General features: G+C 39.3%; 1 protein-coding gene across 5 annotated transcripts in view; it reads left to right on the forward strand.

The window, feature by feature from the left end:
* AFAP1 (actin filament associated protein 1) overlaps window positions 1-23,548 on the forward strand; it is a 114,933-nt gene that overhangs the window by 44,722 nt on the left and 46,663 nt on the right. For all 5 annotated transcript variants that reach the window (XM_032109889.1, XM_032109887.1, XM_032109888.1 and 2 more), the window contains exons 2-4: window positions 4,971-5,099; window positions 10,214-10,311; window positions 23,241-23,349. In XM_032109889.1, coding sequence (XP_031965780.1) covers window positions 4,973-5,099; window positions 10,214-10,311; window positions 23,241-23,349 — 334 coding nt within the window. In that variant the 5' untranslated portion in view covers window positions 4,971-4,972. The remainder of the gene's footprint in view (window positions 1-4,970; window positions 5,100-10,213; window positions 10,312-23,240; window positions 23,350-23,548) is intronic.

Consider the following 23,548-nt stretch of genomic DNA (forward strand, 5'->3'; position numbering starts at 1 on the left):
TGTAATGGAAAGCATGGAAGTGAAGTTACTTTGTGTGGAAGGTTTGTGCTGTATGGACAAGACAATAATTAAACATACTTCCTGTCCTCCTTCCTGGACTTGTATTTCTTTTTCTTTAGAAGTTCATCAGTGTGTGTTAGTCAGCTGAAAAACACTTTCAGGTCATTTGTGCTATGGAAAGGTTAAGAAATACTGTAACTGCTAGGAGTAACAAAAAAACAATCTGACCATTTTTTCTAATGAGCTCATCCTTGTAGTTTCCTCTGGTTAAAGCAACCTTGAAATCATGTGTGGGATATAGTCCTGCTCCTACCGTTTTTTTCTAATCAACTGGAAGTGAAAAATACATTCTTTTAAAAAACGGTTGTAGGCTAGTACCCGTAAACATAGATTTGGAATAATTGCATCATCATGCTTTTTCAGCCCCAGTTGGTTTTAGTTCTGGTTTGGAACAAAATCTGCAGTGTGATGTAATTGCCTTCCTCTTATTATTTTTACCTTGGTGTATTCTGTTGCTGGCTTGTGTATATAGTTTTTATGTGCTGCCATTTGAAAAACTTTAAAGCTCCTGAGAGCCGGTCTTGGAAACCTTTCTGGATTTATCACTGTTTTTTTATTTGTGCATGGCAATTACAGCAGTCCAATAGGGGCCTATAATTCCTATTGAGCATAGAATGGACTTCTCATCGTTTAATATGGAATGTGATTTTGTTCCTCAGTCAAGCTAAAATCAGCTTACTGTGTGATTACCATCCCTGGGCTCCACCCTGCCTTTCGCCACCTGCCACTTACAAGTAATTCCTTTGGCAATGAGGATACAGCCAAAGCTGTCAAATAAATTGGCCCCTTTTTGAGAGCCTTCTTCTGATTATTATTCTTTCTTTGTGGTGATGTCAGATTTCCAAGGGTAATCTCTCACTGGAGGAGTATGTTTTTCTTTGGGACTTGCACCACCCGCTCCTTTTGAGTCTCCGTTTAAGAAACAATGATTGCTTACTGAAAATATGTAGATTTTCTGTTATTCAGTTCCATTACTTTTTTTGTGAGCACATCATCACATTTCTAGGAAGGAGAAAAATAAGGTTCCTTCAATCCAGAAAATCAAGCCAAGGATTGACAACAGGGAAACTTGTTTTTTTCCCCCAGAACATATAATTTATTGTTGCCATCTTGGAAAAAAGTTTTCAATACTTTATTTCAATACACTTCATGGCAGTATTTCACTCTTTCCTTAAGCAGAAAAAGTACTAACAGAGGAAAGTATGCTTTTAAGATATGTGGAAAGAGTGTTTCTTGGCTAGCTGGGGAACAGTGTTTCCCTTCTTTCTTTTTGGATTGTTTGACATCAATGCATATATAAAGTGAAATTCAGAACTTCCTTCCTTCACACTTTGATATTTCTGATGCTATTAACTCCCGCAAAAGAAAATTCATCCCTAATTCAGTCCTGGTAGAACAATGTCCAAGTGTTCGTGTCTAGCATTTTTTAACCAGCTGCTAACAATTTCATTCTGTTGTTTGCACTAAAATTGTAAATTAGCATTTATGGCTCCATTGCTTGAAGTCAGTGTCACACACCTATGAGCTTACAAAGGCTGGAGGAGCAAGTCTTGTCCATGCTCTGTATTCCTTGGTGATGCACTACTCAACCTTTGAACCACAGTGCCTGCACGCCAGAGGCCAAGGGCACATGCAATTGAGTGTGAATGTGTTTGCTAAGGCAGCGGTTTTGGCATGTTTTAAGTATTGCCTCACTGGTATCAGGTCCATCTTACCATCCTCTTATCTGTCCCTAACCAAAGCTTTGGATTTTGAAATCCTCTGCTGGGGCAGGTTAAATTGCTTCCAGTACCTTAGGTGGGCTGGTCATTGTAGGTCAATGGGAAGAGGTCACCAGGACTGCAATGCGGATTTCATCCAAAGACATAGAGGAAGGCCACTTATGGTACAATCAGAAAAGATTTGGGCTGTGCCACCTGCCAGAAGTCTCTCCAGCAACGGTTCCCTATCTCCTCTCCTCTTGCTTCCTTGTCTCCTTGCCTTGTAACTCCCTCTTGCTCTAATTCTCATGGTGCAATCCATCTGTTTATATTAAATTATAAGGATCCTGAGAACAAGGATCTGATAATTTTTAATAACTGAACACGGTTATGTACTCTACATATCAAAGGTATCTGATCCTTTCGTCCTTTTTTCCCTTCCTAAAAGTGAAGGTTCTCAGCAAATAATGAGGTGACTGTGGCATATGGTATTCTTTGGTGAAGAGGAGAAGGGAGAGCTCCCTTTCAGCCTATTTACAATCCCTTGCCTTAAAGAAATTAGGACACGTGGCATTGGCAAAGAAGACTGTCTAGTGCAGTAATATATGCAATTACTAACAGTAATTTATATGGCTGTAGAACTACATGAAAAATATACATTCCTTGTACTGCATACTGATTAGGTTTCACAATGATTGCCTAGATTCCATGGTAATGATAGCTTTTGAAAGGCATGTATCGTAACAAGTAACTATTAAAATATTCATATATTCTGTAATTAAAATGAACAATATGAATGCATTTTATATTCAAAGCATACTTAAAAGCAAGAGACCACTATACACAGAATGGAATATACTCTTATCTTCTAAACTGCATATTTGAGAAAAAAAATAAGAGCTGATTGCTTGGGTATTACTTTTTTGGTTATAGGGGCCTTTTATTTCTCCTCGAGTCTCACGATCACTTTCCACTTTGCAAATCTGAGCTTCTGCCTTGTGCTTCAGAAAAGCTGTATGCCATATATATGTTGTTGTCTCATTATTTGAACGACTCTGGAAATAATAGAGTTGTTGTGAATACTTCGAATTTCTGACAGACTTCTAGAGAACTTAGACAGCTACAAATTGTAAACGCGAAATAAATAACCATTGTAGCCATGGGATGTTTTCATAAGTTACACCGTGAAGTGAGGCAGACAGTTTTCTTGTCATTTTAAATACCTTCTTTCTGCAATATATTGTGAAAATCTGTGAGAAACATAGTTCCTGAAAAGGTGGACAGTTTATACTGCTTAGGTGAATAGAAGAACGTAGTCACCAAGAAAATTTGGGCAGGCTGGAATTATCTGTACAAATTAATAGTGTCTTTGAGAAAATTAAGAGTTAGGGTCTGGAGCAAAAGTCTTAATGAGGAGTATCGAAGGGAGACTGGGATTGTTTAGACTAGAGAAAATGGGATTCAGGGTGGACACTTTCTACAACTACCTGAAAAGGAGTTGTAGGGAGGGTGGGTGTCAGTGTTTTCCCCCAAGTAACAAGTGACAGGATGAAAGGAAATGGATTCAATTTGCACCAGGGGATGTTTAGATTGGATATTACGAAAAAATTTCTTCTGTGAAATGATGGTCAAGCATTGGAACAGGCTGCCCAGGAAAGTGGTGAAGCCACTGTCCTTGATAAACACATGGATGTGGTGCTTAGGGACATGGTTTAGTGGTGACTTGACAGTGCTGTCATTGGACTTGATGATCTTTTACAACTGAAAATGATTCTATGAAAATACTTTCCCATGCGTACTTCTTCAGGGATTTCTTTGTTAAGATGTTTTCGTGCCCTGGTACATCTTCTGTGCCTGCTAGTAGTTTTGTTGGGTTTGCCAGAGCAGTCAGACCTCAGGTAGAGTCTCCAATGCATGGGAGAATCTGCATTTCTTGGAGACAAGAATAGGCCAATAGCCCCTTGCAGGAGTGTAGCTGACATCTGCAGGCTTCCCTGCATTGTGGTGTTGTCAAGGGTTGTTTTAAACATCCAGACACATTCTCAGGAGATGGAAGAAAGGATATCCAGGTTCACTTGGGTAAACAATTGTATCAGAAAGGTTTAGGAGTAGGGAAGAGCTGGTAAGGGAGTAAGCAGCAAAGAATGTACCTTTTAGAGGTCTGAAGAGGCTTAGCAGCAGTTGCCCAGTTAGGCCTTGAAAAGACTATAAAAATAAAATGTGATTAAGTAGAGAAGAATTTAAGTGGAGGCATTTTGGAATGAGGATATGAACTATAAATAGTACATCCCCTTAAGCGAAGGGACCAGAGAATCTCAGAATTGTGAAGAGAACTGAAGCACGAAAATGTGGTTCGATACATGGGTTTCCTCATGAACCTGCTGAAGAGATATCATATGATCAGGCTGTAACAAAGGCGTTTTGTATGTCTGAGCTACTGCAGTAATTAGGATAATGCAAGACTTTAGGGATAATTTGAAAGGAAAAAAGTAGACTGTGTGTAATAAAGTTCATTGATAAAAAAAATTGAGAGCACTGGTAATAGAGAGAAGGAATGCAATTTTTTCTAGAGAAAGTTGAAGAGCTTTGAGATCTGGAATAATAGAATGGGATGAAATGTGAAATATATCACTTGGAAGTATTATATATCTGGGGAATGATAAGAAAATATGTGAGAGGTTGGGAGCTTGTCTTTGGAGATCATAAAAAAAGAAAATCACTGTAAAGAAAAAAGAATACCTGCTCGTTTCCTACCACAGCAAAACAGAAGAAAAAATATGAAGGAAAGAGGAAGATTCATTAAAATATCAGTGGTGTCTAGAAGCTTTACCGAGTCTTAAATTCCTTGTGCAGTTAGAAATTTTGCACTTTGTTAGTGGGAGGGGAACCAGGGTGGCAGTGGTAGAAAGCCAGGGGCCACCATTCCTACATGTAACTTGTCTGGTGCTGGCTTCATCATGTGGCATGTGAAAAGATACATCTTTCAGTTTGGAAATAAATGTTATAAATGCAAGCAAAACTCACTGCTGGATTATTCTGTTGGATCTATTAATGTTTAATAATGTTAAAGTCTCTTTCCATCAGGGAGGACCATACATTTTTAAGAAATACTAGAAAATAACTATGAATTTGGATAAATGAGAATTAACTCTTACCTTTTTTCCCAATGGGACTTTTCAGAAAAAGTAATTCTATTTGTTTGTCTTTCAGCCATGGAAGAGTTAATAGTTGAGCTGCGCCTGTTTCTTGAACTTCTGGACCATGAGTATCTAACTTCCACTGTCAGGGAGAAGAAGGCAGTAATAACTAACATTCTCCTGAGGATACAGTCATCAAAAGGTCAGTGCCGGGGTGTGTTTTCTCGCTTGCAGAATGCACAGAATAAGTCTGTACTCAGTGAAATAACTTTAAGAGCTGAAGACAAGCTCTAAATTGAAGCAAGAAAGAAAGACGGGGGAAGCCGAAGTGTAATTTACCTGAATGTTTTCCTTTATGTCCAGCAGTAAACTAAAGCAAAAGACCCACTTAGAAGTATCTTGGGTACACATGGGTGAATCCAGCCACAGAATTATTTCCTACATAGAATGTTTTCATTTCTGCTGGCAGAGTGGTTACTTCATTTTATTTGTGCCAGTAATGCTGTTTGTGAGTTTTGATGTCAGGGAGTGCTGGCCACAGCACGGTTTCATCTGTGGCAAATGACCCAAATCCATCAAAAGGCTTGATACTGAGGTGGAGTCTGGTGCATAGCTGATACAGGAGTGCCAAGCCAGAGATAGGAAATGGCTGTCAGAATGTTCGGCTTGCATTTTGCAATTAGACTCACTTTCTCATTTTCTTCCTATCTAAAACGATTTTTATTGCACAATTGCTTGTCTCCATCAAGATTATGGAACTGAGTGCAACATAAGTGATTCACTGTGTACAGGAGCCTTTCCACAGAGCTTGTGTGAAGAACATTCCTCACTATTTTTTCTAACAGTACTCTTCTATTTTTTACCTCACCTTTCTGTTTGAAGTGACCTCTGGGCTAAAAGACCTCTGTCTCCACTACATTTGACAGAAATACTGCCAGTGTAAACCTCCAGTTTAGATTGTTGATAAATACCAGAGTTTGTTGAAGAAAAATGCCACATTGTGAGCAGCTGTATTTCTGATTTGTTTCTTCTCTGGTGCTAGAAAAATATGGTCTTGTTTGATGCAGTGTTTCCCCCATTTACTAAAGAAATAGTTTTTGTCACGGGATTCAAGTCCAAGGAGATCAACTATAAAGTAATGATTGTCCTCTTTTCCATTTTGACATTCTTAAAGACCCACTGCTATTTCTACTTCATACTGAGAGATACAGGCAGACACCAATTTCTCATATTGTGGAAGGAGTCTTCATGCTCCAAAAGCTCATCAAAATACACCAAACCAAACTCTTCAAAACCAAAATCTACAGGTGTGAACCTGCAATTTGATGTGTTTATAAACAGCTGTATTTTAGTGAGGTTTAAAATAACCTCAGCAATGCTGAGCTGACACTGCATGTTCTTCCTTCAATCTTTGCAACTAGATTTATTAAAAAAAAAATCTGACTTTTTCAAGAAGTCAGGTTTCATTCTGTTGCCAGCTTTGAAAACACAGGGGAACGTTGTCAATATTCTTTTGGGATTGTGGATGGTGCTCCAGGATGAAAAACCCTCCACCTCAAAGTGCTGAGTATGTTTCTGGACTCTAGAGCTCAACTGTTTGTGCTATTAAATTGTGGAGTGATCCTTGCATTGGTTTGGCCTGAGCTGACTTGTCTCCTCCATCAGTTCCTAGGCATGATGTATGTGGGAGTTATCTCGGGTAAAGATTTGCTCCCTATAGACAGTTCAAAATCAGTTTGAGGGTGAGAGGTCTTAACTGTGTGAATATCAATTTCCCTGTGCCAGCACACCTTCCTAGGTGTGTTCAGTTTATGTCTCTACATGTGGTGACAGATAAAAAGACCCCAGAACCATAGCTTTCCACTATTCAGCACCTACCAGTTAGGTTTTAAAGTCTATTGCAGGCTCTGTAACAAGATCCATTTCATCCAATTACAGGATCCATCAATCACCAAAATCCATACGAGATCCCTGTATTAAGTGGTAGGGCTTTGCTCAGTGCAGTTGTTACTGGAACATTTTACTCACCTCTAGTGCCTTCATTCAAGGAAATAGACATTTCAAAGAAAGGTTGTAAAAGTGATTAAAGAATCCAGAAATATGCCTTCAAATTATGCAAAATGAGGTGTCATAATTAATCTTTATGTAGAAAAGGAATGAATGAGAACAAGCTCCTTGACTTACACAACAGTAAATGCAATGACTGAATGTTTATTTCAAAATGGAAATAAAGCATGTTTTGAGCATTGAAGTTATGAACTAATGGAAGAACTTAGCAAGTTCTGCATGCCATTGCTGGCATCTTACCAAGATGGAATACTTTTCTAAAAGATATGCTCCAGTTCAAACTAGAATTGAGGAAACCCCATAGTTCAGTTAAATAAGAGATCATAGGACTATGCTTTATATGTCTATAAACACTGGTTTATGGAATTGAATAGAATAGAATTTAAGCCAGCATGTCCTCTAAAAAAGCATCCAGTTTCTCTCCCCAGGGTACTCATGTATTGCTTCTTCCTTTCTGCTAGCACAAACATTATTTGTTTTTTTTTTTTTTTTTGCTGGTTTAGTCCTAACCAGTGTCACTTCGCTGGTCTGGTTCAACCGAAGGCCACACACATGCTTATGCTGGCTCAAAGAAAAGGTTGGTGCAGGGACAGGAACAAGGCAGGGAAGGAGAGGAACTGCCTCCCTGGGAGCTCTGCCATCACGTCCTGGCTTTGAGTGTGTGTGAAACTACCCAGGGAGTCATGTACTTTACTGGAGCCGACCCTGCTGCTTTTTTAATCGGTTATAACATTCAGTACTCCCATCCCTTTGAAACTATTCATCTCTTCATTAAGATTAAAAGCAATAAAAGATGCATAAACCCACAGTACTCTGTAACTAAGATGAACTATCGTTTGGAGCCTGTTTTTCAAATTGTTGTTTTACTCCACCCACACAACTCCACGAGAGCTCTTGGGTTGCTAGCACAGTTTAAGAGGCTTGAGGACTATGCTGAATTCAAGCTCTTTAGTTGCATTTGCAAAAATTAACAGGGTGAATCCAAAAGAATTTTTTGATTGTTGGAGAAAACCATGTAAGATCAATGGGGAATAGTAATGAAGGATCTGGGGAGCTGGGAACTGGCTGGCCTCTTTAGAATGTCTGGAAATGAACAATTATGTTTTTCTTTGTAAAGGTGTGGAAATTATTGTGATGGGCTGGTTGGGTTTTAGTAAAACACTTCAAACTGAGTGAGTTCTTACTTGGGGAATTCTTTAGAAATCTTTTACCTTGTTTTGTTCCATCTCCCCCAAATGCACACTGTTTTCTTCAACTAATATCTCTCAAGCAGAGAGAACTGGGCCAGGCAGATGTATTCTTCAGGTCATAGCTGCCTGGCCTCAACCTGCCCTGCATCCAAACCAGTGGTTACTCTGAATAGCTGGCAAAACTATAAACCTTATTTTTCTTCCTGAGCCTTGGCATGCCCAATGGATTGTAGGTAAAAAAAACTTGGCATTTCCTTCTAAAACTCAGACTTTCTTCTAAAAAACAAAAACACAAAGAGTTTATTTTGGAGTAAGAACTGTTGCTGGATTTAGTCATTTAATATGACTTTCAACATTGCCTGTTTTCCTTAAAGGGACCTGATGTCCTAAACCTGTAGTACTCCTTCTGCAGTGTAAGTTGGTAGAAGGAATTAAATGTTAGAGCAGGTTCTTGCTTAAAACACACATAGATGAAAACTGGGGGAAAATAGTTTCACAGAGTCAATATATTCACTTGGAATAGTTTGTGTTTTTTTTCAGTAAAAAACTTTACATATGACTTCTGGTCGTTATGGAAACCATGGGAGACTTGAATATTGATGGCAGTCATGATATGGACTCATCCTATGTAAAGAGCAACAAGTGAAATTTATACTGGAAAAAAAAGAAAAAAAGGAATGTTTCCCAAGATTAATCACTCTTTTGATTTGTAGGAAGAAAGAAGAATCTGTAATCTTTAGAGATAGTTTAATTTATCAGTGTTGTTTTTCAACCCATGACTTCACAGCCAGTGGGATTGGGATATTAGGACAAGAAATGTTTCATCAATTACATTCTTGAGAATTATATGATTTTGACCAAAAGGCATCCATTTGACTATATAAATACATATTTTAAAAATGCAACTAAACACTAGGAACTAAATTCAGTGTAGGGTTAAGCAGGGTACAATCCATGGACTGAATTTTTGCCAGAACATTGAGGAGATGCACCCTAATCTTCCTTTGATATTTAGAAAAATAAACAATATCCTGTTTCTATGAAGTGAATTCAACTGTGATTTAAATTATTGTGCCAAAAACACAGAATGAGCGGTCCATTCCTCTTTTGTCCTGTGAGAGACATGCAACAATGACACAAAGGACCCTCAAAGCAGCTTTTACATTCAGATACTTTTCCTTTTTCAAATTCACCTGGAAAACGAGGGGGTTATTAAAATAAAAAATTCATAAGAAGGAAATGGTGGGAAAATATGCTCAGTGTGCAGTTCTGTTTAATGGTGAGTTGGTTAGGGCAGTGTCTCTCAGCAGTGCTCCAGGCTGGGGTGGCACAGCATCCTGCATCTGCTGGGACTTGGGCAGACTCACACTGCAGCTCCATGATCAGAGATGGTGGTGGTAACAGGGGCCCCAGGGAATGTGGGCACTGTGGTCTTGGCCTAAGAGCTGTCACCATCACTTCCAGGAAAGCAGGCAGGTGGGGGCTCTTCTTCTACCCTCTTCACATTCTTTTGTCATGAAAGATGGTTTGGGGCTTGTTTCTGTGTGATAGCCTTGCCCATCCAAAATGTGCCATGGGAACCGCTGTTGTTCATCTCCATTGAAAAAAGGTACTGCCCACAGGGTGACTGTGTTTTATTCACTGTATGCTGCCACTGGGATGTTTTTAACTGTGCTATATTCACCCAATAAATGTTTTTATCTGTATGGCAGGCACCTGGCAGCGTGTTTGAATGTTGTTTAAGTCTTTCAGTTTGAGATGGATGGGCAGTTCAGAATGATTTCCTGTAATTTTTTTCAATGTCTGGTATTTGTTGATCCAAACAGCATATATGTCATTATCATATAGAGTAAGTATGTGTTTGTTCTGCTTGATTAAATTCCTGAATTCCCAGCATTCTTCCAGTCCTGCCTCAGTAACTGCACTTGGGAGGTGGGCTGTGATCAGAACTGCATGCCAGATTTCAGTGTGTGACAGTCAGACATGGGATCCACATGTGGAAAAAATATTCCATTTGCATCCACCAAGGTATTAAGTGATGTTTGTTGCTCTTCCACAGGTTTAGAAATAAAAGAACATGTCCAGAAGCAAGAAGTTGCCAACAGTTTGCCGGCACCTCCTCAAATGCCTCTGCCAGAAATACCTCAGCAGTGGCTGGTGAGTGTTATATTTAGTTATATAAATATATACAAGAGAGAATGTATTTGTGGTAAATCCTAGCAGAAATGGTTACAAGGGAAAAGAGCCTGCAGGTCCAGGGAAGTATTTATTCCTCTCACCTCTGCTTTGGTTGAGGGAATTCGGTTCAGTCTGCAGGAGGGATGTCAAAAAATTCCGTGTGGTAAAATAAGTCTGGGAATAGGTCACTGCAAAGGCTGTGGAATGGTAATCCTTGGAGATTTTCAAAATTCACGTGACAAAAGTCTGAGCAACATAGCCTTAATTTCAAATTTTGGCCTGTCCTATATTGGAGGTTGGCCTGGCCAAGGCCACAGGTCCCAGACAGTTTCTAACACTTTTATTGGTAACATTTCCTGGAGCAAGCCTCATGAGAAGTCTCCTTTCGATAGCTGAGAAATGAAGGGGCAGAGTTTTAAAATGAAGGAAGAATACTTTCTTTTTTTGAATAGAGTCTTTAGTGGCTTTCCTGCCCGATCTCTGGATAGGAAATTCCCTTCAGATCAAGTAGATGCACTGATTCTTAGAGGTGTTTATAGCAAAGATACTGATTGAGGTCTGTAATTCAATCCTCCAGTTGGGAGCAGCTGTCTTGTTACAGAAAAAACTGTAAACAAGTTCCAATGCTTCTCTCTTACTGACTTTACAGTAGATATGAGGAAGAAAACATTTTCAACATTTGTTTTTAGAGAAGCATAAGCATATCATGGTTTAGCCTGTTGAAAGTTGAACTGATACTGATAAAGTATCCATCTCTTTATTCTTGTGTGAAAAATTTTGTGCACAATGATAAGGGCAATCCATGGAGACCCACATTCATTGAATCAGGAAGCACAGATTCTTACAGGGCCAGAATAACTGGATGGCTGATATTCTGCCTCATTTTAGTGTCCTATTTTGTTGTCACATTTGTCCCTGGTCCTAAGAGGTATATAAGCCAGTAGCATCTTATGAATATAAGAACTAATCTATCAGTAATTTGTCAGATCGAACTCCTGTCCAGCCTTTTGTAAAATGCTATGTACTGCAGAAAAAAGTAAAAAACCACTACAAACATGTATTGTATGGAATACCTTAATCTTAGTTTCTCCCTAAGCAATGCCAGCTTTAAGTTTGTGACTGTAAATTGATATATGTTTAATGGATGCAAAGGTAGTCTTATTAATATGCAGTGTAACTTAGAGAATCCATTTCATGGTTAACAGTGCCAGAAACTGATTATTTTACTTTAATTCAAAATACATACAGCATAAATTACAAGGGAAAGGGTTCGGGACAGGCAGGAAAATTATGCAAAGTGCACATGCCTTTGAAACGTAGACAGGTACCACCTTCATAAACTGAAACCAACTGAGATCCTCATTCTTTCATATTTGTGTACATTCAGTTTGTCTCTGAAGGTTTAAGTTGTTTTTCTTAAAAAGACCCATCTCCTTTTCCTTTCTCATACACTAATGTGTAAATTCCCCTAAAGTTGGTACAGCTGCAGCAAGTGAAATGGTGTGAAGTATGAATTGGGTCCAGGAGGTCAACACTGGTTTTTGCAGTAGTTCATTTTGGATTTTTTAGTAACAAAAATATTTCTCTGAGATACTGTGGGAATTACTGTGGAAGTTGACACAGAGCTGGCTGGTCTGCAGTGTGGTGTTCTCATGTTGAGCCTGGCAAAGTGGAGTTTGAACATGGTCCTCCCTTGTGATCTGCCTGCAGCACTGAGGATGTTTTCACCTCAGTGAATTCATCAAGTTTTTCCATAGTGTTAGAAGCTGATTTTTGCCCGTTTTTCTGCAATTCTGTTGTTGCTGTCAGGCAGTGGTGGATTTCACCTCCCTTTCTGGTGTTGCTGCCACCATGAGATGAGCCAGGAGATGTCCCAAGACTCTCATTGTTTTGCAGCATCCAAATACAGGTTACAAGTGGTGATATTTTAAGATGGTAGCACATTGTAGTTTGTGAAAAAGATGGCAGACTGCTGCTGACCTGCAAAAGACCAGGTGGAATCAGAAGGGAAAGACAAAACCATCAGCTTTTTGTCCTTTGAAGGCAAGCTCAAACCCCAGTCTGACTCTCTGAATTCTTCTCCCGAAGTCACATTGATATAATGGAATTGATCCTTAACTGTTTTTTGGAAACCTTTCTCTATTAGATGTCTCTTTGTTAAACCCTCATTATTATTTGATATATTCAGAGACCATCATGTTATCTTTCTTTTCATACAAAGGACATTAGTGACAGTGGCCAAGATCTAATTCTCCCTTCCATTGCTGCTCCTGCATGGTGAATTTCAAGACACCCTGAATCAATAGAGTCCTAAAAATTTGTAGCTGATGCCAATCTCTATGAAAACTGTATATAACTGCACTGACACAAATACTGAGCTACCTTTCCTAGCCATTTTTCCTAGACTATCTTCATAGCTGAGTGGAAAAAATTTCCTGGGCCCACCAGAGGCTGGGATATCCTGCTCCAGGTTGCCCTTCTTCACATGGCAAGTTGGAAGTCATTCTGTATGGCACTACTTTTTGGCAGCTATTCAGGACAGAAAGCTTTTTCCACTTGCTAAGTAACATTTTGTGATGGTCTTAGCCTCCAATGAAAACACAGTGTGCTAATGGAGCATAGGAATTTACTGGAAGTGGGAATCAATAACTTCAAATAAACTATACACCAGTTTAAATCTCTGGGTTTAGTCCATCAGTTATTGAAAGTGATGAAAATTAAAGGTTCATTCACACCACTGTTTCTCTTTATGTCACTCAAGGATTTCTGCATTCAAAAATGTTTAGTCTGAATTGGTGTTTAAGCTTCAACTTATGTAAAGATGTGTGGGTGGGAAGGAATTAAATACTCCTTAAAGTAGTGCCAGGAGCCAGAATTATGTGTGGGCAGGTGCTGTGCAAGGTTTCCTTTGTAAATCTGTAAATAGACCTGCATATTTGCTCAGGTCGAATCTTGTATCAGTTTTGTTTTTCATCAGCCCATGAACAAAGAGTGTAAAATTCATTTTATTAAGAGACATACTGTTAATAGTGTCAAGGAATTCTTCAGTTATTAAAACACATTAGAGCCTGGAGAGTTTTCCTAGACTCAGTGGACTTTGAATCAGGTCTTAAAATTGAGGGACAAAGTTGGGCCTTTAGGTATACTTGAATCAAGAAAATCACTAAGCACACAGTCTCTTAGCAGTTCTCTTTTGTATACATTTCCTTGGCTACGTCTGGTTTAGCAGACTTTCTGTCAAGCATAGAAAGCCCAAATCCCCTCTTGCTTTAGCAAGCAGCTCTTTGAGGTGGCTGGCAAAGTAAATGCTGCAGATAAAAGATGTGAAGCCTAAGGGCAATGCTGAGTCCCTTTACAAAGCTGACACAACACTTGTCTGGGTGCATTACTATGAGGTTGCTGGCAGGGATACCGTGCCAGCAGCTCTGAAGCTTTGTTTGGGTCAGCAGCAGAGCCAGAGATCCCCGTGTTTGAAAAGAGTCCTGTCTGTTCTCCCCTCCTGGACCTGCTTACTGCGGGGACTTGTCTTCAGCCTGCCTCATCCACCTCTACATCAGCAGCTACTTTTATGGCTTTCCCCTGCTCTTGACAGGCACAAAGCAGTGCTAGATGATGGGTTTGGAGGAATAACAGAGCCAAGGCTCTGAGAATGGTTCAAAGTGCTGCCAGTGGTTTAACACCTGGGATCCCATTGTTGCACTATCACCAAGTTGCCTTGAAGTACATTTTCCACTGAAGCAGTAGGATAATATCTGGTGTGTCCCGCTGCTCCGATACGCCTGAGGGATTACTGGCATAAACTATCCACAGCATGACAGTGACAGAATACTTCTAGCTTCCAAGCATTTGGTTGTCATATTACATCTGACAGTCGGTGATTTCATTGCACTGTGCTGTCCAACAAAATCAAACACAAACAGCACACTTGGCTATTCTGCATGATTTTCACAGTAAAATCGAGTGTATGTTTTGTTTTTCTTGGAATATTGACAATTTAATAATTATTTAATTGCAACAAATGTTCATCAGAATTCCAGAACCCTGCAGATATGAATCAAAAGGATGGGTCATCTTCCTCCAATCCCTTCCTGCACAATACACAGTCACTCTGTAGGAGTGCTTCATGGGTTTCCTAAATGGGTTTCCTATTGTGGAGAAATGATTTGACCACCTCCCTTTATCTGGCTGCCTGTCAGGTAAACTCTTAGATATTTATTAGAAAATGCTGAAAGGAGACAGTGTCCTTGGAGAAGAAGAAGAAAAATCACCTGGAAATCAAAAGGATCCTTGAGGTGATATATCACCAATCATTCTTTTCACAGCAACCAAAAAAGTGCCAGCTTTAGATCGTTCTCTAAAATGTACAACTCTAAAGTACCATAACAAAAGCAAGGGGTCCATGTGCCAGGTGGGTAATTGGGAATCTCTCTTTCATCTACCTTTTTCTTCTAACACTGAAAAGCAGTTTTTATTCTCTATTCCTCTTTAAAGATGATCTTAAGACAGTATTAATTTTCAGGTTGTTTCCTTAAAGAAGTTTCAAAAGCCACAAAAATGAATTCAACAAATATTCATTTGTTTCATTCAGAGCTGGCTATACCTTCACCTTGAACAGGTCTGCACAAGTTCTTCCATAATGAAGGAACAAGTAAAGAGACCTTTTTGATTTATCAGTGCAGTTACTCTTATTGCAGGCAATGATAAAATATTAACCCTTTCAGAAACCTACCAAAAGCTATTTACTAGCATTTAGGTTTGTTTAGCCCACTATTTCAATTTGAAAGTGGTTCCACCATCCCAGTGTTCATTGCCAGTCTTTGTCATTGTGTTTAAGTAGGTTATTTTCCCCTCACCATGGTACCTGTGCTTCAGATGTCCTTTGTAATCCCAATCATATTCCTCTCAGGTTTCATTTCATTCTGCTGTATATAAGAAAGGCTCTATCAGTTTCATTTTGAGCTATGGGTTACTGCTAATGAACAATATTGTTATCTCTCCTGAGTACCTGCTGTAAGGATCATGTACTTTGATCATAAGTGACCAGAACAGCAGTCTTCTGGACATAGAATCAAAATTATTTAGGTTGGAAAAGACCCTTAAGATCATTGAGTCCAACTGTTTGCCTAAAGATACCACTAAGCCATGCCCCCAGGTGCCACATCTACATATCTTTAAATAGCTCCAGTGGTGGTGACTTCACCACTTCCCTGGGTAGCCTCTTTCAGTGCTTGACAACCCTTCTGATTAATACACTTCTCCTAATATCTAAACCTCCCCTGGCATGACTTGAGACTGTTAGATTTGTCCGGTTGCTTGTTAATTGGGAGACTGACCCCACCTGGCTGCAACCTGCTTTCAGGTGAGCAATAGTGTCCCTCCTGAGCCTCCTTTTCTCCAGGCTAAACATCCCCAGCTCCCTCAGCCTCCCTTTATAAGACTTGCCCTCCAGACCCTTTCCAGACCCAGCTCTGTTGCCCTTCTCTGGACTCACTTCAGCACCTCAATGCCTTTCTGGGTGTGGGGGACCCAAAACTGAACAAAGGATTTGAGGTGTGACCTCACCAGTGCTGGGTACAGGGGGACAGTCACTGCCCTGGTCCTGTTGGCCACAGTATGGCTGATCCAGGCCAGTGCCATTGGCCTTCTTGGCCACCTGGGCACAGGTTAATTCCTGTGATTGTGGAATAGTTTTGCCCATAATATGTGATTGCATAAGGAATAAGGATAAAGAAATGTATACCACCTCTTTTTGTGTTAGCCATGTCTTGCAGGACACTAGTTGTCATTCCCATTTTCCATGGCTGAGGTTGGTGAATTATTGTTGATGATTTATTTCACATTTAAAAATGGTACCACAGAAAAGTTTTAGTGAAAGCAATTACCTTCTCAATTAATTTATAGTATAGCTTTATAGCAATACACATCATCATATTTCAAAACTTTCCTCATGTCTAAGCTGCCAGAATGAGCTGTTGTCAGCTGCTTTTAATTGGAATTTACACTTAAACTGAATGAGTTAGAGTAGAATTGAACTTCTTTACCAAATTCTTTTTATGATCATTGTGAAGCTATTTGCCCTTTTGTCTTTTTTTAACTAGATACTGGTACTAGAAAATTATTAAATTACTAATGCCACAGATTTTATAGGATATTATCCCACCATTTTTCTTAGCATGGCTCACACTCCTGACCTCAGGTTTTTAATTTGTTTCTGTGCTATACCCGTCCATAGAACACCCTCCCTGTGTTGATAGTTAGTGACCAGACTTTTTGCTTTCCTGATCATGCTCGCTGATGTTCTGTGCACAAATACATGGAGAAGGAATTAGGCCAGTAAGTACCAAGTCTCCTCTTGTTTTAATTTGATGCAGTGCTCAGGCCCTTAGACAATATTGTTCCAGTGGAAATGGCGTTGCCTACACTTTTCTCACTGTACTATCATGTCCTCACTGCCATGTCACATATTTGGATGAATTTATTAACTCCTGTAAGAGAAAGGTGATTTTGTTTTTGCTGGGGAATACAGACACTTCTTTGAGCACAGTCACAGTAAACAACTCTGACTGAGAGCCCCATGCTGCTTAAAATTCAGATTAATCTTTCTCATGTAATATGTATGAAAGTGTTCCCTAGCATTAATTAAAGCCCATTTCATTTCTTGGTACACACAGACCCTTTGCTTGACATGACTCAGGTCTATTGTTTTGTCTGAGTGATGCTTCCAACTGGCTGTGTAATAATCTTTTATTATAAATTCTGAATGATACAGAAATACCTTGGGTTTTTTTCTGGCTCATTCTCTTTCACTTTTAATTATTTTGTTAGATCTTCTGTTCCTTCCACTGAGTCTGGAGTTTATTTTCACTCCAGTCTTCCACAGAGTTTGGGTGTAACTCCTTCCAGCTACCTGTCCTTTCAGTGGTGCATTCCATGCTCCAGTCTTTTTGGTTTTATTTAATATCTCAAATGTAATTACATACAGTAGAAAGAACTGAGACAATTTATGTCTGGACACAGACTGACAGTGCCATCAGAGATGCAAGAACCAACTGCATTTTCTACTTGGTCAATATACTATGTTGTTCTGTTACTGTTTCTATCTGGCCCTCTTCATTGCCATCTTTGCCTTCCTGTTTCTTAGGTAAAGGGGTTGTTCAGCTATCTGAGCAGATGTGTTGTGTCTTGTGAAAAATTAACTCAGCTCCTGGTGAGGTTCCTGTGTAAATGCTCTCCAGACAATCTTCATATCAAACTGTGGAGCCATAGGATGCCCTGATTCATTCTTTAATGCAAGCGTGTTCAGATCTCTTTCCCAGCATCAGGCTGTGCTTTCTGAGGCTGTGATCTGTTTGTAGTCACTGTACATACTAAGCACTCTTCCAGTGATACCTTTAATTAGGCATTCACCCCTGAGTCAGCAGACACGCTCGCAGGCTGTGTCAGATGTTCCTCCACTCCCTGGAGAACAGCGTGCCAAGTGTGTGCCTTCTGTTCTTAACCTTAAACCTGCTCAAGTCCCTGCTCAGGATCACCCCCTAAGAAAAAGCTCCACTTGTGCTTACACTCATCCTCCCTCCACCTGGTAATCACTTCCACTACTTTCCCCCTTGCACTCATCTGTTAGCCCTGCAGGAGCCGGTGGGTGACCAGTTCTGCTATTCATGAGATTCATATTGCTGGGCCTCCCATCATATCAAACTCTGGTTGTTCATTCCTCAGGGAATTCCTTTTGATTTTTTCCTGGCAGCACTGGCATTGTAGAGGTGTGTGCTGTAATTGCATGTACACTCAGAGACGGTCAGGTGGGACTACACCAGCCCATCATGTGGCCCTGTTACCCTCCTTCTGGTGGGACTGACAGGTATGCTCCATTCCAGAAAGTTGAGTTCTGTGGCTGTCTGGATGGTTTTGCTGTCTTTTGCACTCAGAAGCTGGGAAGATAAGTTGTTAGACTTCCTTCACATTATTTGGCTCCTGGTTTTGTGGGCTCCAGCTGACAAGCTCAGAAATAATAATCTTAGAATATGAAGCTGAGGTCAAATTAAGACTATTTCTCAGCTTCTCCTTGTGTACACTCAGGATAATATAGCACAGTTCAATATGGTCTTAGTATCCCACAAAGTCAGCACTTTTGTCCTGAATAAATCCAAGGTCCATCCAGGTTCTCAACTGCTGGCAATAAATAGTGATTTCTCTTTAGCACAATTTTGAATTTATTTAAGGATTGTCATACCAAGTGGCAAGGGTTTCCAACCCTTACAGTGTTACAAAAAAAGCCTGATTGAAATATATGCTCAGTAATTTTGTGAATTGTATTTTACTCAGTTTGTTGGTTCATCTTGCTTTTGGGACATCCATTGTTTCACATGTGGAATTAGGGATCACAAATGTGTGTGTACTCTTTCCCCTCCAGGCTGAAGATGCAGTGGGATTGAGCAGAGGTCAGGTCTAAGCTTGCTCCAGAGCAAATGACATGTGCCCGTGTCAAAGTTTCTTCTTGACAGCCCCCATTTGCCTGCTGGCTCCCAAAAAGCTTTCTTAGACATCACCAGTGTGTGACCACTTTTCCATTTTCCTGTTGCTGCCTTCAGCATTGAGGGGTTATGTGTCAGCCGTCTCCACAGTCCAGCTGGATCCAAACTGGTGGTCGATCTAATAACACATGTGAATGTGGCACTTGAGTTGCTGGCAGTCTTTGCCTGCAGCACAGGTTATGGATAGGCTCTGCTAAACTCACTGCTTTGCACTGGAAATCTCCACATCCTGAATCATTGCATAAAGGAAGGTATTTCTTTCTCTTTCCTACAAAGTGGGAAGTTCATTGGGATATAAAGTGATTTTACATCCTCCGGCCTCTATACATTGGCATTTATTTTTCTTTGTCTTTCAGACTGCTTTCCATATTTTCACCAGATTATCAGATAGACTATCCCTAAAATAAAAGTTACTGTCTATCTTGCTCAGTACTCTTGACAGAAGGGGAGAAATAAATTAGTGTCTCTCTTAGGATAAAGGAAGAAAGAGTTTATTAGTGGTCTGTGGAATACAGATGGGCAGGTGGTGGGGAAGACCTTAAAATACCATTAAATTAATGTGTCCATATAAATCTGTTTCAGTAGGGTAATGAATTTTACCATTTTGTTTCTTTCTCTCAACAATCCATTCTGTAAGTTGGAATTGGCACATGCACAATCCAGTTTCTAATGTCATCAGAGACCTCAACTCTGTAGTGTAATGATCACCTCATCTGCTTCTTGGTTTCAATTAAAGCATCTCTCAGGTTGGTCTCAAACCCAGGACTTGACAAACATCTTCATCAGTACTGTTTCATTATTACTGTTATTATTCTGGACAACAACATAGTACTCATCTTTGTCCCTTTCCCTCCAAGGAGATAAAAGTAATGTCAATTTATTTTCCCAGTTCTTATTCCTGTGGCTGAGAAAGGTGGTTTATCTTGAGAGGCAGCATTCTTTCTCTAGGTTTCTTCTCTGCTGCCTGCCATTAAAAAAAAAAAAAAAAAAAGTAGAAATTCATGCTAATGCCTTCCTTGCAGGTTGCCAGGTCTCTCGTCTTGATACCACTCAAGTGACACATGTTCTAGTGTTTTTTAAGATTTAATTCTTTTACAGAATATGTGAATAGTTTTGTGGGGTTTATGGCCTTTTTATTTTTTCAAGTAAATTATTGAAAGGTTATTGAATAAAGACTTAGTTCATAGTTCACAACTTCATCAAAATTCTTCCAGTAAAAAATGCTGAGTGGAAAGAATTAAACAATACAACTAGCAATAGTAAAAACATTAAAGCACTATAAATATTAGTAACTAATACCAGAATGCACACGTGTATGTTTTATGTATCTTGGTGATCAAACTTGTGTACTCTGTAGCTCCCAAAAGATGTAGCTGTTTATTGTACAGATCTGAGTGAGGCATTTTTATTTTTTTTTTAATCAGTCAGGGTTTTTTGATATTAAAACAGCCCTGCTTTTATCAGAAAGTATTTAATGTTGGATGTTTCTGTTTCTCCCTTCTTAAAAAAAGAAAAATCTTTTTTATAATTGTTTTCAACTTTGTTATGGCAAGCACTGCAAAATGCATTTCAGAGAGGAGGGCCCAGTTAATTCAGCAATGGATTCCATCTGTGTTGATGTTGGCTGCACAGCCCAGCCCGCCCCAGCTGTATGAAGTAACTGGTGCTCCAGCGGGGTCAAAATCAGACAAGTACCATTTGTGTTTCATTTCCTTTTTTCTTTCATTCTGAATAACATTTTGTCTAAAAACAAGGAGTTTTTTTCCCCCCGGTCTTTATTGGAACCTCTCATTTGTTCCCGGATAAAATACAGCTTTGAAACCTTGGTGCTGTGTCAAGTCAAAATTGGAATGACTCAGGGCAGGTATTTCCTGGGTGAATGAGGTTTAATACTGATAGGAATTTCATATCTTGCATGTAAACCTGATGGGGAAAAGGTTTAAGGCTAGACTGAGAAATTAATTTGTCTAATGAGATAGGTGGTATGAATTTATACTGCTCCAGGAGCAAACTGTGACGCCAACTCACAAGAACAAGGTTCTACCCACTTGCGTGAAGGGAGAAAATCAACTCTTTGGAGGCAGTTCCCCCTCTTTGTGTCTAGCACTTCAGGCCACACAGAGGTGATATGTGTAGAGCAATTCATAATTGCTGTCAATTTTCCAACAGTAATGAACATGTAATAATTTTTAATGTCCTGTATGCCTGTTGTGCAGCAGCAGCTAACCTTGAAAGACTCATTTATTTTGTCATGATGTGCAGGTTGTCAATTTGATTTTTTTCAGCAAAATTACATGGTCACTACACTGAAAGTCATATTTTTTCTTTATTTTGCTTCTTTGACAGATAATTTCTCTAGCAAAGCTGGTCTCTGAGGAAATCTCATTTAGTTCACATTGTAGGTAACAGTAATTGCCAACTGTAATTTGTAATTGATTGTGACATAAGAAGTTGGCTGTATCATTTGATATAGAAGTAGTATTAGTGTAAATTTCAATCTGACCAGGAATTTCTGTGTTCAGTCATGAATCAGTTCATTGCTCATGAAAAAGTTTCTGATTTTACTTGGTGTGCAAAGGTAAGTCCATGCTGGATGAGCTGAAGGGCAGGGTTAGTCACTAGCTCCTTGCCTTCCTGCACACTGGGAATACACAAGCACTTACCTGCAAGGTGGAATAACCTACCTGATACGAATTTAACTACAGAGCACACTAAGGGTGGGACTCAGCAATGTTGTTAAGAATTAGGTGTCTGGCGTAGGTGTGTAATCAGCAATGAGATTTGGAGATGTCTAGCTTTGAAATATTCAAAGATGAATCCAGCCCTGAAAGTGCCCACAGAAGTAATTTCAGTACAGTTAATGGCACATGTTATTAAAGCTCAGGTTCCTCCCAGGTAACTTCAGGTCTGTAGCAAAAGAGGAGCATAGTCCCTGTGGCCTCATCTGTGTGATGTGGAAGAAGGCTCTGCTAGACTGGTCAGCCCACCTGAGGTACACTCCAAAAGTGTCTGTATCTAACCAGTTTCTCACTTCAGTATTTCTATTCTTTCCCTTAGTCTAGACTGGATTAGTCCAGTGCAGACAAACACTGCTGCATCTCTGTCATTACATGAAAAGAGAAAAAAAAAAAAAAAAGAGAAAGATGTATTGAAAAAGTGTTACTGCAGAAATGAGACTCTGCTTGCAAGTTAAATTTTTGTAATCATGCAATAAACCATTTTTGCTGAAAAAAGGCTCCAGTATTTTCTCTAACACATAAATATGAAACTAAAAATCTGTGGTAATATGAATGGGTTCTGTAAAATACAGTTGCTTTGGTACTTGTTAAGGAAATAGAAGTCATATGGAAGAAGTCACAGAGTACTAAATTTACTTTGTTACTGTATCAACATACCAGCAGTTGGTCAGTTTTAAATTTAAAACAGGTTTATATTTAGAAAAGAAGCATTTTAGAATTTGACCTGTTATTGGACATATTTATTTTATCATGTAATAATTTCTTAATGTTTCAAAATTTTCCTTGTTTGTAGCTCAGTTTTGACTATGTAGCAATAGCATTTTAGACATTTGTATATATATATATATATATATATAAAGAATTGATATGCCATTGAAAAAACACTTACTATGAAAATATAGTTTAATTTTCTGTTCTTAGTCTCTGCCAGCCCAGGCTACTTAACTTATCTAAACTGTCCAACCAAACTTTTGTTTGCTGCTGTAATGTGAATTATTTTAAGTGTAAAATACTAATAAATAAGCCTTAACACTGTAAAGTGGTCTGTGCATAGAAATCTCCTTCCTACATAGCCCCATTAGATTTCCAGTTCTTAAATAGAGAACTGTATCTTTTCAGCATTTTTACCACTTAATGTTGTTGTAGAGAAAAATTCTTCTAATGTAGCTCCTTAGCAATGCCATCCTTAGCAATGACAAGTAGTATTCTACAGTGTTTATTATCTCCAAAGGACTAAGTTGCAGGACATGCAAGAAGGTTCTGTTTCCTTACCATGAGTAGAAGTACAGGTCTGGATGATAATGATACATTTAAAAATGTATCAGCATGTTATAAACATAGTTAAGTAACTTTATTGTTTCAAGTCTCAACCTGGACTTATTATTGTTTAATTACAGCAACATATCAGGAGCTTGAGAATTAGGTTTGCTTCTCATCTAGAAGATGCTACCTTGCAGAACATCTAATTTAGCCCTCCAGAGCCTTGCCTTTAGAGACAGTTAACATAAGAAATAGTCACAAGAGCAGGGTTTATGAAGCTGGTTGCATTGGCACTGGTCATGAGCAGATGTTCTGCCCATGTTTAATTTAGCACCTTGTTGGTCTGTAATCACTTTTTCTTTTTTTGTTCATTTAGCCACCAGATAATGGGCCTCCACCACTGCCAACATCTTCCCTTCCTGAAGGCTATTATGAGGAGGCAGTGCCACTCAGTCCTGGGAAGGCTCCTGAGTACATCACTTCCAGTGAGTAAGATATTTCCAGAGCAGTTTCTGAGCAATTGGTAATTCCAGTGTCCTTCGACTTTTTTAGTATTTGAGAACTCCGTCTCTATTGGTGCTGTGGTGATGTGTCATAAGCGTTGCTTTGACCATTTGGGGCCAGTTCTGGTTATCCTTGCTGGCCATGCATTGGTTTGGTTTGCAGAACTGTTTTGGTGTGCTC

This window comes from Corvus moneduloides, chromosome 5 (genome assembly GCF_009650955.1).
Source record: "Corvus moneduloides isolate bCorMon1 chromosome 5, bCorMon1.pri, whole genome shotgun sequence".
In the NCBI taxonomy this organism is placed as follows: Eukaryota; Metazoa; Chordata; class Aves; order Passeriformes; family Corvidae; genus Corvus; species Corvus moneduloides.